At 32.3% G+C, this 17739-nt stretch overlaps 1 protein-coding gene and 1 long non-coding RNA gene across 3 annotated transcripts in view; both read right to left on the reverse strand.

Annotated features, from left to right (window-relative positions):
• Nucleotides 1-17739, reverse strand: part of LOC127733329 (uncharacterized) — a 166241-nt gene that overhangs the window by 115826 nt on the left and 32676 nt on the right. The gene's annotated exons all lie outside the window — the stretch shown is intronic.
• Nucleotides 7250-17739, reverse strand: part of LOC127733290 (OTU domain-containing protein 7B-like) — a 54804-nt gene continuing 44314 nt past the window's right edge. For both annotated transcript variants that reach the window (XM_052242646.1, XM_052242647.1), the window contains 2 exons: nucleotides 12346-16109; nucleotides 7250-8469 (listed from right to left, as the gene is read on the reverse strand). In XM_052242646.1, the coding sequence (XP_052098606.1) occupies nucleotides 14737-16109 (1373 nt within the window). In that variant the 3' untranslated portion in view covers nucleotides 7250-8469; nucleotides 12346-14736. The remainder of the gene's footprint in view (nucleotides 8470-12345; nucleotides 16110-17739) is intronic.

The following is a 17739-nucleotide window of genomic DNA, read 5'->3' on the forward strand; positions in this document are numbered from 1 at the left end:
AAAAATGTGTCAGATGACCCCACCTGGTAATCAACATGGCAGACATGGTTAAAAATAGCACATAGTTTCCAGACAATAACTTGTGTTTAAGTGTATGGATTTCTCTGAAATTATACCACAAGTTTCCATACCACAAAGGGATGGTTAGGATTGGCTTTGGGGGGTTATGGCTCAAACCGTTTAGGAATTAGAGGCAAAAAAGGTGGAAAAACAAGGGTTTCCTGGTTAATGGACAATTTAAAAGCAGTGTAAGGGAGGTAATTCAAAAACAAAATTGTACAATGTTGGATTACCTCCCTCACACTGCTTTTAAATTATCTATTTAAGACTTTTATGATGTATTTAAATGGGTAATTATGGTTGCAAACTCCATTGGTAATTTGAATTGAGATTATGACCAAATTTGAATTTCTTCACATATTTTTTTGGTTGGGGGGGGGGGGGGGTTCCAATACACAACAGCATAGTGTATTGCACAAAAGCAATAAAAAATGGGTTAATTTTTATTTATTTTTTTAGGGGGGAGGAGGGGGGTCAATTCGCACAGGCACAGTGTATTGCACAAAAGCAAAAAAATGAATATAAGTTCAAATCATATAACCAATTCTAAGTTCTTTGACTACAGTTATTCTGTGTCAGAAACCTATTATGTGTCAAATATTCAATTACAATCCAAATTCAGACCTGTATCGAGCGTGAATATTGTGTCCATTTTTGCCACAACTGTTCAGGGTTGGACCTGTTTAGCAATTTATTTCATATTAGATCTCCTTATTTAAATGCAATTTTACTTTTAGATGAGTATGATTATCAGAGAAACTATAGTAATGGAATACATACTTGTGCTTTAAGCTAAGCTTGGAACTCCCTCAAGCAAAGTTGATCTTAGATTAATTTGGCTGTCCTGTGTTTGCATTTTGAGTATTATTGCTTTTTTGGTCTTAAGCAAACTTAATGAATGTTATGTCACAAACATGTTGTGCTCACAGGAAATCATGTCATCTTTTGTTTTATGTAAGATCCCCTTCACATTTAGAAGAATTTCAAAAATTTCATTCTAAGTATAAAAATGGGGAACTTTTTGGATTGAAGGGGACAATAATACTGTAACTATTCCTGCTGCCTAAATAATGCATTTTAAAATGTCTTGTTTGATTTCAAAAAAAAAAACCTGACTTACAGTTCAATCTTATCAAAATTTGATTATCAGAAATGGGACCTTATATAATGAAGGAAATCACAACATGGGATTAAACTGGTGAATATGCAGCGTCAACATTTAGGTTCAGTCTGTGGTTAAAGTTTTTTTAGACATCAATAACTTTTTCAAACCTTCATGGAATTTTATGAAATTTGGACAGAAGCTTGTTTATGACCAAAATACAATATTAAGAGCAAAATTTGGAAAACATTTATGTTCATTTTTCCGTATTTTACTGATAAATGAACTTAATTTTTTTTTTACAGTTAACATTCAGATTCAGTCTGAGGTTAAAGTTGTTCAGTCATCAATAACTTTGTCAAACCTTCATGGAATTTTATGAAATTTGGACAAAAGTTTGTTTATGATCAAAATACAGTATCCAGAGCAAAACTTTGAAAATATTTATTTTCATTTTTCCATATTTTAATGTTAAATGAACTTAGTTTATTTCAAAGTTAACAAGTAGATATAGTCTGGGGTTAAAGTTTGTTACACATCAAATACTTTGTCAAACCTTCATAGAATTTTATGAAACTTTAGCAGAAGCTTTTTTATGATAAAGAGATAATGTCTGATGCAAAGTTTTGAAAATATATTTTCATTTTCAGTATTTTTCTGATAGATGGAATAATTAGTTTTTTACAGTTAACATTTACAGACAGTCTGGGATTAAATTTTGTTTACATGATAAGTTTGTAAACCTTCATGAATTGATATGAAACTTGGACAGAAGCTAATCTCCAAGACCAAGAAATAGCATTTAGATAAAAAGTTTGAATTTTTTTTTAAATTCTGTATTTTACTGATAAATGGACTCCCTTTTTAAGTCAACATTACACTTTTTCACTGACAGCAGTAATCGTAGGTGAGACACAGGGTTCTGGGTAACCCCTTACAAATTTGTTTAAGGTACAGTTCCACATATCTGAGCATGTGGTTTTCTTGTTTGAATAGTTCCACATTGTCGTGTTAGAGTCATTTATAGCTGACTACCAGTATGGGTTTTGCTCATTGTTGAAGATTGTATAACAACCTACAGTTGCCTATATCCATGTTATTTGGTGGATAATTGTCTCATAGGCAAATCATACCACATCTCATTTTTATATGAACTGTCAATCTTCATATTATTTTAAAGTACAATGTATTGGGACCAAATGAATTATATGTTTATACTACAGCGTTGTACTTTCAAATTTAGTCCATCTGGTCATTCCTCATCCAATTTTTTTCAAAATTACTGAATACTAGTAGTAAGGCTGACAAATTCAAACTGGTGCTGTGTAGATTTTTCCCATTTAAATTTCATCATGAAGAACTGAACATAAATTTACATGTGATAGTACAGAATAAATGTGGATAGTGTCCACATGTGGACACAGATGATGCCCCTGCTTGCATATCATATAGTTATAAAGGGACATAACTGAAAAACAGTAAAAGTGACGCTACCCAAATTTGAACTTGATCTGAGTTTTGTGTGTAAGTCTCATAACATTTGGTTGAGGCTAACTTAAGTAGAGAACAGAAACTAAAAATTCAGCAATTTTTCTATTTATAAAGGGGCATAACTCAATAATGGTTAAAGTGACACTACCAAAATTCAACTTGATCTGTGTTTTATCAGTGGAAGTCAAAATTAAACATTGCATTGTATAAAGCATTCATTGTAGTTGATTCAACTATAATCATGGACAAAGGAAGATAACTCCAATTTTAAAAATAACTTGATATTTAGAAGAAAATAAAAATTTTGCAATTTTTTCCATTTATAAAGGGCATAACTCTAGAACGGTTATAGTGACGCCACCAAAATTCAAACTTGATCTGTGTTTTGTGGTAATAAGCATTGTGTATAAGTTTCATAACATTTGGTTGAGGCAAACTTAAGTTAGAGAACGGAAACTAAAAATTTTGCAATTTTTCCATTTATAAAGGGGCATAACTCTAGAACAGTTAAAGTGACGCCACCAAAATTCATACCTGATCTGTGTTTTGTGGTAATAAGCCTTGTGTATAAGTTTCATAACATTTGGTTGAGGCAAACTTAAGTTAGAGGACGGAAACTAAAAATTTTGCAATTTTTCCATTTATAAAGGGGCATAACTCTAGAACGGTTAAAGTGACACCACCAAAATTCAAACTTGATCTGTGTTTTGTGAAAATAAGCCTTGTGTATAAGTTTCATAACATTTGGTTGAGGCAAACTCAAGTTAGAGAACGGAAACCAATTTTGGGACGTACGTACGTACGTACAGACGGACAAGGGTAAAACTTAATGCCCCCACCGCTACGGCGGGGGCATAAAAATACATTAACAAGGTTCTGCTAAGAAAATTCTGAGTTGTTTGGAACAAGACTTGGCAACAAACATAAATGGAGTCTTGTTTCTATACTATACCAACCCACCAATCATCAATTCACAGCCAAACTGAAATCCCACTTCTGCAAGTGTTCTACTGCAGGTAGGAAGAAGACCAAGTGATGACTGTACTTCTATACCCTAATTAACCCTTGGGATCAGGTCTACTCTGAAGTACAGCCACTGATTATAGAGTGTAGAATAGAATGATTTGATATAAGCAGGTTTAGCACTGTCAGTAACTTCAGCCTCAGTATTCTTTGATATGGTATTTTTTATTATTGCTGTGATAGTACTTGAGTTTTTGTTATACTATTTATTTAAGTTAGTGCTTTTCCTGTGCTTATTTTTATTGTATGTTCTTTAAATACCTTTTGTTAATCTACTCCATTGATTGAGATTGAATTGAGATCTCAAAAGTTTGGCCCAGACAGCAATAACCTGTGAACTTTCATACCAGAATTGTAAAATATTTTTTTTATATTTTTCTTAATTGACTAGGATTGTCAGTTTTCCTTCCAAAGGTTGTGGTTCTCTCAGAGCACTCCATCTTCCTCCACCAAAACAACAGGTTGCCGTAATAGAGCCAATAGTGCTGAAAGTGGTGTTAAACACCAACAATCAATCAATCAATTTATATGATATTTGATAAACTTATAATCAGGAATATCGCCATGGTCTTTTGATATATAGGCATTATTTGGTGGGGAAATATTAAGAAATGATCAGCAAAAGCATTTTCTCCATAATATATCCAAAGCTAACAATCTATACTACCCGGTACAATGTACTAAAATAATGAGGTCCAATTTGTTAGCCAACATGACCTAGAAACAACGAATCAAAGAATTCAACTTTATATACAACTAATACAGGACAATGGTGTTGATTAAAAATTACACCATTCCCGCCCTTTTGCTTTCCACATAGTTAATATTACAATGTACCAATAATTAACAAGTTCCGGGTCGAATTACTGGTTACCTTCTGTAAATCCCTCCTCTATCAGGAGAACCTGGAATTCTTCCAGTGGTTGTTTTATATCTATGTTACACTATAGTACACTTTTTAACAAGTTTTCTTCCACCTCAATACCACTATTAATTTTGGTTAAATAGTTTAACAAGAGTGCCCACGCTGAAATGTCTCGCCTACTATACTGACCATTGATTTTATGCTGATAGTCCTAAATATAAAGTTTTACCACAAGTGTCACACTAACATTTATGATCAAAGAAAATGAGGTCAAGGTCAGATAAACCAAGCCGGAAATACATGTACACCTTTAATACAATCATTCCATACACCAAATATAGATGACCTATTGCTTATAGTATAAAGAAACAGACCAAACCATGGAAATTTTATATTGACCAATGAACCATGAAAATGAGGTCAAGGTTGGATGAACCCTGCCAGACAGATGACAGACATGTACACCTTAAAATCATTCCATGCATCAAATATAGTTGACATATTGCTTATAGTATCTAAGAAACAAAGTTAGCCAGGAAAACTGAACATTGACCAATGAACCATGAAAATGAGGTGAAGGTCAAATAAAACCTGCCAGACTGACATGTACATCGTAAAATATTTCCATACACCAAATACAGTTGACCAATTGCATACAGTATTAGAAAAACAGACCAAAACAAAACAAGAGTGCACATGCTGAAATGTCTCGCCTTCTTTACTAATCATTGATATTATGTTGATAGTCCTAAACATAAAGCTTTATTACAACTGTCACATAAACTTAACATTAACCAAGTAAACTAAACATTGAACAATGAACCATGAAAATGAGGTCAAGGTCAGATGAACCATGCTAGGCAGGCATGTACAGCTAACAATTCTTCCATACAACAAATACGGTTGACCTACTGCTTATAGTTTTAGTCAGTTTAAGAAAAACAGACCAAAACACAAAAACTTAACACTGAGCAATGAACCTTGAAAATGAGGTCAAGTTAAAAAAAAACCTGCGTGACTGACCATAAATCATAAAATATTTCCATACACCAAATATAGTTGAACTATTGAATATAGTATTAGAAAATAAGACCAAAACTCAAAAACTTAACTTTGACCACTGAACCATGAAAATGAGGTCAAGGTCAGATGACACCTGCCAGCTAGACATGTACACCTTACAATCATTTCATACACCAAATATAGTAGACCTATTGCATATAGTATAAGAAAAACAGACCAAAACACAAAAACTTAACTATAACCACTGAACCATGAAAATGAGGTCAAGGTCAGATGACACCTGCCAGTTGGACATGTACACCTTACAGTCCTTCCATACACCAAATATACTAGACCTATTGCTTGTAGTATCTGAGATATGGACTTGACCACCAAAACTTAACCTTGTTCACTGATCCATGAAATGAAGTCGAGGTCAAGTGAAAACTGTCTGACAGGCATGAGGACCTTGCAAAGTATGCACATACCAAATATAGTTATCCTATTACTTATAATAAGAGAGAATTTAACATTACAAAAAATCTTAACTTTTTTTTCAAGTAGTCACTCAACCATGAAAATGAGGTCAAGGACATTGGACATGTGACTGACGGAAACTTCGTAACATGAGGCATCCATATACAAAGTATGAAGCATCCAGACCTTCCACCTTCTAAAATATAAAGCTTTTAAGAAGTTAGCTAATGCCGCCACCGGATCACTATCCCTATGTCAAGCTTTCTGCGACTAAAGTCGCAGGCTCGACAAAAACTAAACATTGAGCAATGAACCATCAAAATGAGGTAAAGGTCAATTAAAACCTGCCAGACTGACATGTACATCGTAAAATATTTCCATACACCAAATATAGTTGACCTATTGCATACAGTATTAGAAAAACAGACCAAAACTCAAAAAACTTAATATTAACCACTGGACCATGAAAATGAGGTCAAGGTCAGATGACACCAGACAGTTGGACATGTACACCTTACAGTCATTACATACACCAAATATAGTAGACCTATTGCTTATAGTATCCGAGATATGGACTTGACCACGAAAACTTTACCTTGTTCACTGATCCATGAAATGAGGTCGAGGTCAAGTGGAAACTGTCTGACAGGCATGAGGACCTCGCAAGGTATGCACATAACAAATATAGTTATCCTATTACTCATAATAAGAGAGAAATAAACATTACAAAAAATCTTAATTTTTTTTTCAAATAGTCAGTGAACAAGGAAAATGAAGTCAAGGACAATGGACATATGACAGACGGAAACTTCATATCATAAGGCATCTATATACAAAGTATGAATCATCCAGGTCTTCTACCTTCTGAAATATTAAGCTTTTAAGAAGTTAGTTAAAGCTGCCGCCGGATCACTATCCCTAATGTCGAGTTTTCTGCAATAAAAGTCGCAGGCTCGACAAAAATCAAATTTAGTTTATAGTAAGTTTATTGTAGTAAGAAAAACAGGATGGGTTCAAACAGAAAGATTTTGAAAGCAGAGAAAACTGTGCACCTTACAATCAGCATGAATTTATCAGAAGACAATACGAATACTAAAAATCCAGGCTAAAAAATAAGGCCTAGGTACTTTAGTTCGGTCACGGACCTGCAATGTGGGTGTGTTCTAATTATTTTGAAGAATTACTGTTTCAAATATTAACTCTGTGCTGATGAAGAAGAGACAATGGAAGAAAAGCAATTAACAAATTTATTTCATTCAACCTTTAAATAAACAATAATAAATAATCATGTATGTACACACATATTCCACAACAACATCATGTATAAATTTGCATATCTAAAAACAAATTGGTTTCTTTCTATCATGTCTACTTATTTAATATAAGTTGTGAATTTTAGTACAAACCTGTTCTTCCAGAAAGATTTAATATTTATCACTTATAAAAGATGCTAAAGATTTTAACAATACAAGACTCTGTCCTTGTTTACCAAAGAAGTATATATTGCTTGTATGCAAGCTATTACCACATAAATAGAATATGACATAAAGAGAACCAGGCCTTTCACCCAAAAATATTACAAGTCATCAATTTTAGTTGTAATATTTCTTGTGATTTTTTTTGTGAAAGGCCAGATACCAGGGAACAAGTTGAACAATATACTTAACAAATATTGCAAGTTCATTTGCACACCATCATTTGTGCAGTATAATAGTTGATGGCCAGATAAAACATTTTTGTGCAAAACACTCTAGCAACATATTCACCTCTTACATCTTAAATACAAAAAAAAAAAAATCAATACATTTTTACTTTGCAGAAACATCAAGATATAATTCCATCTAAGAATGTTTGAGCTGTTTTATTAAATCATACATGTAAACAATGGAAGGCACTTCTCAAACTGTGAGTGAGTGTCAAGTACAGTGAAAATGTAGGTTAAATTCTAACTTTGCCTCTATAGGTGGTTACCCTACCCAATTTTAAATAGGGCCTTCCCTGTGTACCATGTATGTTTAAATTTAACAGTTTTACGATGTTTTAAGTTTACAACTAACAAAACGATTGGTTACAGCTCCTCCATACAGTCTTTTTGAGAAACAGTACCTTGAAATGACTAAAATTCAATAGTATCATTGCAATTTCCAAAAATGTAAACACTAAATAATAATGCATAAACTTAACAATTGGCAAACAAAAAACCCCAAAAAAGCAACACTTTCAAGACTTTAGGAGAACAGCAGTTTTTGTTAAGATTAGATATGATACCGTGAAATGTCTATGAATTTAAAAAGTAAAATGGTTGTTAGTTTACTCCTTCTTTTATTAATAAAACTGCAAACAATCAATCTTGGTTAGAGTTTTGTTAAGAGGTCATTCTATCAAAGTAAACTAAGTGGCAACCATTGGCTCTTCTACAAATTTATCGTTATAATTCATTTTATTAACCCTTTCCTCCATGGAAATTTTTTTTTTACATACTTGATTTGCATAGGATTTTTCATTAAAATGCTGAAAATATGCTTACTTTAATGAAATATTGACTGTACCTCTAATAGACCAGTTAGACATTTGAAATTTTTTGTCAGTTATACATTTAAGTCAGATCTTCAAAATTTACTAAAAAAAAATTTTTAATATTGTTGCCATGGTAACAGATTTATCCAAATATAAAATTAAAATGATTAAATTTTGGGTTAAATTTTGTAATATCAATTTGTTTCTAAGAAAACAATGAGAGAATTGAATGTACATAAATAATCAGAATGGAAACTTTATTTTCTTTAAAATTTGTCTATTTTTTTCTTCATAGCAACAGAAGTATTTCCGTAGCAACCAAAGAAAATTGTGATTAAAATTGAATTTAAAAAAAAATTGGTGCAAATATTTCAAAATAAGGTTTTTACAGGTTAATCAAGATGACTCATATATTGGAATATATTATGGAAAATAATATTGTACATTATTTTTCCCTAGCAACAGTTTCTGTTCATAGCAACCAACTGAAATCCTGTATAATAAGTAAAAAATGATCAGTTGACAGTTAGATATTTTGGATGATAACAAATGGAAACTTTTTATCACAACATTGCTCTTGAAAAAGATTTAACATATGTGTGCTCCTAGCATCCAAATAAGGCCCAAGAATCAGACTAAAAAGTAGGTGCTTAGGCCAACAAATTAGAAAATGCATTATTAGTTATCAGATATCTATGATGTTTGCGAAGTTGTTTAACAAAGACCTTTTTGTATACTAGTAGTGATAAATATCACAGTTTGAAAAGGCAATATGAAAATAATAGCATGTGGTATAGTTTCTTTTTATTACATTTTTGTACACCATTTTGCATCTGGTTTTAGTTGTGTTCAATGGAACACTGACACTGTCATTGTTAACAACATGCTGATTATGCATATGCCTGTTTCTCTTTGTAAAGTCCCCTTGAAAATGTAACATCAATCCTGAAATCTAGAAGGGTATTAAACTTTTTCCTATGTTGATATCCTGCTGTGCGTTTCATCACAATTTGAATTTATAAAAAATAAAAACATTATTTCAATTTAGGTTTTTTCCTATAAAGGCAAACCCCTTCCCCTCCAGAAATAACAATACATTAACTTGAAAGAATTCAGCTAACCTCTTCCCCAGGGTTAGGTATTTTCTTTTCATCATTCCTTCTTCTAGATACACAGAAGATTTGAAAGAAAAAAGATGAAGGAAAGGTTCCATTCATTTGTAAAACACGAATCATACATATATGCATATCTTTCAAAATCTACAATAGATAGCCATTACATTGATTGGTTGTTTGTTTCACGTGCAGTGGCAAATATTTCATGCATATTCAGAAGGAGGTCCTTATAAATCCTTATTTGTTTACCTCTTCTCAATGCTAGTCTTCTAAAGATCTTTCTGTAGACTGTTTTGCATACAATAATGAAATAAGGAAATGTGGTAAGATTGCCAATGTGACTTTTCAACAGTCCAAATAATGTGGATGTAAGACAATGACCATTCATAGTTTATGTGTTATGCATGTTATGACAAAATGTGAAGCAATCCACACTAGAAAACCAATGGCCTGATTTATGCTAAAAGGGTAAACAAAAAGATGATAGACAGCAACCAACAACAACCACGGAATAATAGGCTTCTGACTTTGGACAGAAACATACATAATGTGGTTGTGTTAATTATGATTATGAGCGCACATTACTCCCCAAAGAGAGGCAAAAGGGACATTCAAACGCATAAGTTGAAATAAACTGACAACACAATGGTAAACAACGAAAAAGAAAAAAGACAAACAACAGTTTACAAAACACTACATAGAAAACTTAAGACTGTGCAACACAAACTTGGGCAGTGATTCAAATAGACAATAAATGTGGATAGTGTCCACATGTGGACACAGATGATGCCCCCGCTTGCATATCATATAGTTATAAAGGGACATAACTGAAGAACGGTAAAAGTGACGCTACCCAAATTTGAACTTGATCTGAGTTTTGTGGTAATAAGCATTGTGTGTAAGTCTCATAAAATTTGGTTGAGGCTAACTAAAGTGGAGAGCAGAAACTAAAATTCAGCAATTTTTCTATTTGTAAACACGCATAACTCTAGAACGGTTGTGTATAAGTTTTATAACATTTAGTTGAGACAAACTAAAAAATTCAGCAATTTTTATGATAATAAAGGGACACAACACTAGAATGGTAAAAGTGTCGCCACCAAATTTCGTACTTAATCTGTATCATGTAGTAATAAGCATTGTGTATCAGTTTCATAACATTTGGTTGAGGCAACATAAAGTTAGAAAACGGAAACAAAAAATTTGTACTTGATCTTAGTTTTGTGGTAATGAATATTGTGTATAGCATAACTCAATAATGGTTAAAGTGACACTACCCAAATTCAAACTTGATCTGTGTTTTGTGGTAATAAGCATTGTGCATAAGTTTCATAACTTTTGGTTGAGGCAAACTCAAGTTAGAGAACGGAAACCAATTTTGGGATGTACAACTTGAAAAAAATTTGCAACATACAATGTATGAACATGACATGTTCTTTCATCAAAGTTTAGGATACTAATATTATTTGATATCCCTGTTGTTCCTCTACTAAACATTAATAATATGATGTGCTGATCAGTTGGTTGCTTAAATTTAAGGTAGCTTTTAATCAAATGATTAACTACATTTTTACTTCTATCTCGAATTTTGATTCTCTGAAACCCGAAATACGGCGAAAATCGTGAAGAGAAAAATGCACGTATGTCTGTTCTTTTAGTCTGACATATTTTATAAATGGGAAGTGAACTGCAAAGTTAAGGCTCTGTAATTTGTTAGTCAAATTGTTACTACTAAAACAAAGTGGTTCACGGAACCATATGCCTTCATAATTGTTGAAATAAACATCGCGGAAAAAATATTCATCATCTTTTGTTTGTGTAAACATCACTGTAAAAACGGTAAATTCTATTGGTGGGCGGGGCTTAGAATCACAACTTACGGATGCTGAATATTGTTGCATAATTCGCTATTCTCGTTAATTTAATTGAAGAACTTAAAATAATTATGATTGAAACTTAAATGTCACTTTCTATAAGCAAAAACATTGAAAGATTGTACGTTGAAAGATTTTTTTGTGGTCATTAAAATTTGTATGTTCCCGCCCACTTAATGACTCGCCGGAAGTCGTATAATGGGATTCCCCAAACACATGTTTACATTTTACAAGTTGCTATATTTGTTCACTCAATGGGTCAGAAAAGAATTGTATGGACTCAACTGCATATCTCTGCGTTGTTCATTAAATTTCTGATATTTCAACGTAAGTTTCAAAAAAAATGCTTTTGTTGCAATAATGTACGACTCCAAAGCGAGAAAAGCGGCAGTGAACACTCGGAGTTTCAAAATAAAGTTTTTTTTACGCAAACTGTATCGTAAACATTGATTATTAGGTATTTTATAACCAGTTGGTATTAATAACCAACAATAAATGTAGTTAACGTGACAATGTCAGTGTTCTGAAACTTGGTTGTCAACAAGAACTTCGAAAAAATGGCGACGGCTATTTATAAAAATAATCGGCACGTTTAAAGTATTAATGCATTGCGAAAACAAATATTTCATCAATGAAATTCAAGTCAGATGTTTTTATGAATATCCTTTTTATATTGGATACAAATTTTATTAAGTCTGATACAGACATTTTGTAGTCAAAGTGTTTCAACTGAGGTACTATACAGAGGCGTCAAAAGGCGTCATTATGGAGTAAAGGGGGTGGCGTCAAAAGGCGTCATTATGGAGGAAAGGGTTAAACATGTTTACTAAGGTAACAGAAATTTACTTCACAAATATTTGAAATCTGGAAAATATGGTAACATGTTATTTTTGTTTACTTCAAAGTAATAAGTTAATCACAATAGCTATAACATAAATAAAAAAAGGTAAAGCAAACACAAAGTAAATTATGCATGAACAATTAAAGCCCTATAAGAAATTATGCAATGGGAGGAAAAAAATGACATAACTTGATAATAATTGTGCATTCCCTATCCAGTTGGCTCCAACATGGTAAAATCTGACATTGCAACCTTGCAACCTGATGTCTCATTTGAAAGGACCTGAGACCTTAAAATTGTTCAAAAACTTTTATTCAAATATTTTATTATTTTAAAATTTTAATCATGACCTTGAGACCTAAGGGTGGTACCCTACTGGAGGGGACTCCGAGCCCCATCAAGAGGTAATGATTGGTCTCTTTCTTCTACAACCTTGGTAGATGATACTTTATATGATAACTATGAATCATCATTCAACTGCTACATTTGTGAAATATAGTTCTTTTCCACAAACAAAACTTGACAAAATCTAACCAAGGTAAAGAAAGAAACTGATATCTATGTTATTTTCAGTTTTCTGATATCTACCGGTATGTTATTTTCAGTTTTCAGATATCTAGATTATTTGCAGTTTTCTGATATCTATATCTTTTTCAGTTTTCTGATACCTATTTTATTTTCAGTTTTCAGATATCTATGTTATTTGCAGTTATCTGATAGCTATGTTATTTTCAGATATCAATGTTATTTTCAAATTTAAAGTGTTGCTGTTATAACAGCTTTCACATTTTATGTTATTTTCAGTTTTCTGATATTTATGTTATTTGTTTAAATACAGACAACAGACAAATAAATAAATTGAGAAAAAGAACATTGTAAATATGTAAATATATCGAAACAGCTATGCAGATAACAAGCACTATACATTAATTAATAAGTTTTTTAAAATAAAAGAAAATATAATTTAAACTAAAATAAATATTACTTAACAACAAGCTCGATGATAATAGTACCAATCAATATATAACAGAAGGCCTGATACAGGTATATGTGTTTGTTCTTATAATGATATAAGAACATATCACAAAATTATTCACTAACATTTATAAAGCAAAAAAAAAAAAAAAATTGTGTAAAAAGGATATCACTAGATAATAAATAATATAATGGTCATATCTATGTGATGGTGTGTTAAAATTCCTCTGGCATGTTAGCATTCAAGCAACAACCCTTCAACAGACTTCATTACAAAGTATAAAGCCATCTTTTTATACATCTAAAATACCAAATGGATACTAGTAGCATTTATTTCATAAGAAAACGGATTATATTTTGAAATCATTTATTCATAAAGTTGCTTATTTTCCCTCAATTATTTTCCAACTGCATATGAATTTACTGTCATGCTTTAAATAGAACAAACAAATAAATCAAGAGTTAGTTTGTTAAGTTTACTACATTTAAATAATATAGTAAAATATTATTCAATATAAAACAATATAACAGTATTCAGAGACAGTAAGATTTTTATTTGGCAAGTGAGCACAGCAAAATATCTGATATAAAGAAGCTCTTATTGTGTGTTGAGCAGATGATAGGTATAATATCTAATTATTAAAGTATTCTTTTCAAAAAACTAAACATTTTTATAAGGAAACTCATTCTTTAATTCTTTTATGTATAGTATCTTTAAAAGTTAAGATATAAAAAAAAATGTCCCCTATAAAATACTTAAATTCAGCTGAAAAAAGTTCATACATGTTATGACCTGAGATTTTCTTCTTCAATGCGGGTCATGAACTGCATTTTCATTTTCAGAGGTTGACAGGTATGTCTTAACTTAGATAAACAGGGAATATAAATGCAGTATTTCAAGATCCTTTACAATTTAAAGCTGTCAATTTTAAAGAAAGAAAAAAATGTATAATTTTCAAAAAAATTTTGAACTCAGCTCTATCAGAAGAATTTCAATCTAAACCTCTCATCTGTCATTATTATCATACCAAATTGTTTTCTGCCAAGTTTGTAAACACCATAAAAATACAGTACAACTGAAAGCATCATGGAGGTATAAGCAAAACTATGAATAATTGTGTAAAGTGCAAACACCCTAACAGAATTGCAATCATGTCAACATAAACATTTTCTAGTACACTGTGGCACTGCTAATGATACACATATTTTATATAGTAAAAACTTTAAGTCCCCTAACATATACATGAGAAGTCAAAGGCTACAGTATACAACAGATTTTCTATCAGTACTTTTACCGCTCAAGTTGGAAATATTTGCTAAATAAACAACAGTGCTACTACTTTCATCTTTCTAAATTATTGAATTGATAAAGCTAATTGATATATATTATAGTCCTACAACCTAGTTTTAATGTAGTCATTGCTTTTTTGTCTCACTTTGTAACAAGCTGAACACAAATAATCAGTTTTTTCACTGCCATAAAATTCACATCCTGGCGTTTGACAGTGTCTTGTTCCTGCAGGGCCAACGGGACGGTTTGTGGACTGAACACTTGTGGTAGTTGAGAGTGGTTTACTTGGAACAGGTACTGGTTCTGGTTTACCATTAGTCCCAGACATAGATGCAGGTCTTGTTGTCTGTTTGTTAGCAGTCATATTTTGAATTTTTGGCAGAAGTTTCGGAGAAGGTTGGGTTTTCAAATTAACTTTGTATTCAACATTATCATAATCTGGTGATGGTGTCCTTTGTCTTGAATATTTGTTCACTGGAACATTTCCTGTAGAACGACTCCTGGTATCAGCAGAATTGGTGTTAGGTGTTGGATTTGGTTTATTACGAAGATTTACCTTGGCTAATTCTGATGCCTCTTCCTCACCTACATGAGTATAAAACTTTGACTTCCCATAGGTTTCAACCTCAGAATTTTGTTTTGGAACACGTCCAGGATACGTAGCATAATTTTCTTTCAAAGGCCTATTACGGTCAAGAGTTGCAATTTTTTGCTCTTCAAAACATTTTGAACAAAGATAATGTGTATCTACATTTCCAATAAACTGGCATTCAGAATTTACACATCTGACTGGTGTTCCAGATGTATGCAAATCCTGTAAAGAAGCTCCTATCGAACGTCTCCGTATCTCATCGCCAGCAGCTTTCAGGAGTGAACGTTCCTCTCGAAAACGGCCTTCAGCACTTTTAAGATAATTCCCTATCATTTTAGTTTGCTCATCTGTTATTTTAACATTAAGTTTGGCTGTCCATACAAACTTTTGTTCCTGATCAATCATGGCTGCTATCGTCATGGGAACCTTTGTACTCTGTGTAAGTCCACTTCCAATTGAGGCTTTACGACTTTTTTCATTATCTGGACCCATTGCTTTTAGAGACTTTCCAACATTTCCAAAATTTTTCTTTAACTTTTTACCAACAGTCTTACCTAAACTCCCAAACTGTTTTGACACACTTTGTTTAGATCCTTTTCCATCCTTCTTTTTCTCTTTCCCTATGCAGGCTATATTATCATCAGAATCATATGATCCACTAGATTTACGATCTGTGTCACTATCCACATCAGATTCAACATATGGTATACGTTCCAAATCCATATATTTTTGTAACAAATTCATATGGTCTTCAGGAGATAAAGTTGTTTTTACTTTGGCAAGAGAGTTACCTGTACCAGAAGAAAAGTTAAAGTTTGCTCCTGGATCCACGTTGAAATGTAACTGTAATAGCTTTAGATCTGGTCCAACTAATGGAATAGATACTGAAAGATAGATCAAAAACATTTTTGTACACTGTATTTCTAATATTATGACATCAGAAAATCTTTTTTAACAAACAAAAAAAGTTCAGTAAAAACAAAATAACAAAATCAGTTATTAACTATTTCAAATAAAGAAAAATGACATAAAAATATAAGTTGCAAGTATATACAGAAAATGACTTTGTTTCTTGTTACAAAAATTAAATACCCATCCTACTGCTCTGTCTGATAGTACAAATATATTTAAATGTACCACATTTAAGAAGTTTTTAACTCTCTAACCATCTAATATTTTATTTCAAATATTGTCATTTGATAATTAACCCCAGTTTGAACATGATTTCTGATTAAAAACTATCTATCATTGAAATTGTGTAGGATTTGTGATTTTAATTCACATACTCCTGTCTCATGTGTCAATGTAACTCAATAACCTTTCATTTATCAATAAAATGATCAGCTGGGCGCAGCTTGATACGACCCTGAACAGTTGGGGCAAGTATGGACACAACGTTCAAGCTTGATACAGCACTGAATTTGGATTGTGATTAAATATTTGACACAGCATAGGTTTCTGACACAGAATGAATGTGGTCTAAGAACTTACAAAATTTTAATTTACCTATTATGGTCCAATATCAAATCATATCATTATTATTTGCTTTTATATATAAATCAGAAATAACCAATTTAAAATGGAAAATTTTAAAGTAAAAAAAAAGGAAAAAAAAAATCCCTCCCCAAAATTTTTTGAACCCCCTTATGATTCACCACCCCCAAACTCAATCCCAGCCTTTCCTTTGTGGTATGGTACCATGCAGTACAATTTCAGAGAGATCCATACACTTAAACACAAGTTATTGTCTGGAAACTAGAAAAAAACTTGTTTTTAGGCCCCTTTTTGGCCCCAAATTCCTAAACATTTAGGGCAATTACCCCCAAACTCAAACCCAGCTTTCCCTTTGTGATATGGAACCTTGTAGTACAATTTCATAAAGATTCATACACTTACACACAAGTTATTGTCCTGAAACTAGAAAAATGCTTGTTTTTTGCCCCTTTTTGGCCCCTAATTCCTAAAATTTTGAGGTAATTACCCCCAAAATCAATCCCAGCCTTCCTTTTGTGGTATGGTACCTTGCAGTACAATTTCAGAGAGATCCATACACTTGAACACAAGTTATTGTCTGGAAACTAGAAAAATGCTTATTTTTGGCCCCTTTTTCCTAAACGTTTTGGGCAATTACCCCCAAACTCAATTCCAGCTTTCCCTTTGTGATATGGAACCTTGCAGTACAATTTCAGAAAGATCCATACACTTAAACACAAGTTATTGTCATGAAACTAGAAAAATGCTTGTTTTTTTCCCCTTTTTGGCCCCTTATTCCCAATATTTTGAGGCAATAACCCCCCAAATCATTCCCAGCATTCCCTGTGTGATATGGAACCTTGTGGTACAATGTCAGAGAGATCTATACACTAACACACAAGTTATGTCTGGAAGTTACAAAAATGCTTATTTTTGGCCCCTTTTTGGCCCCTAATTCCTCAACTGTTGGTACCATAACCCCCAAAATCAATCCCAACCTTCCTTTTGTAGTATTGAACCTTATGGTAAAATTTCAGAGAT

Source organism: Mytilus californianus, unplaced genomic scaffold (genome assembly GCF_021869535.1).
Source record: "Mytilus californianus isolate M0D057914Y unplaced genomic scaffold, xbMytCali1.0.p SCAF_3, whole genome shotgun sequence".
NCBI lineage: Eukaryota > Metazoa > Mollusca > Bivalvia > Mytilida > Mytilidae > Mytilus > Mytilus californianus.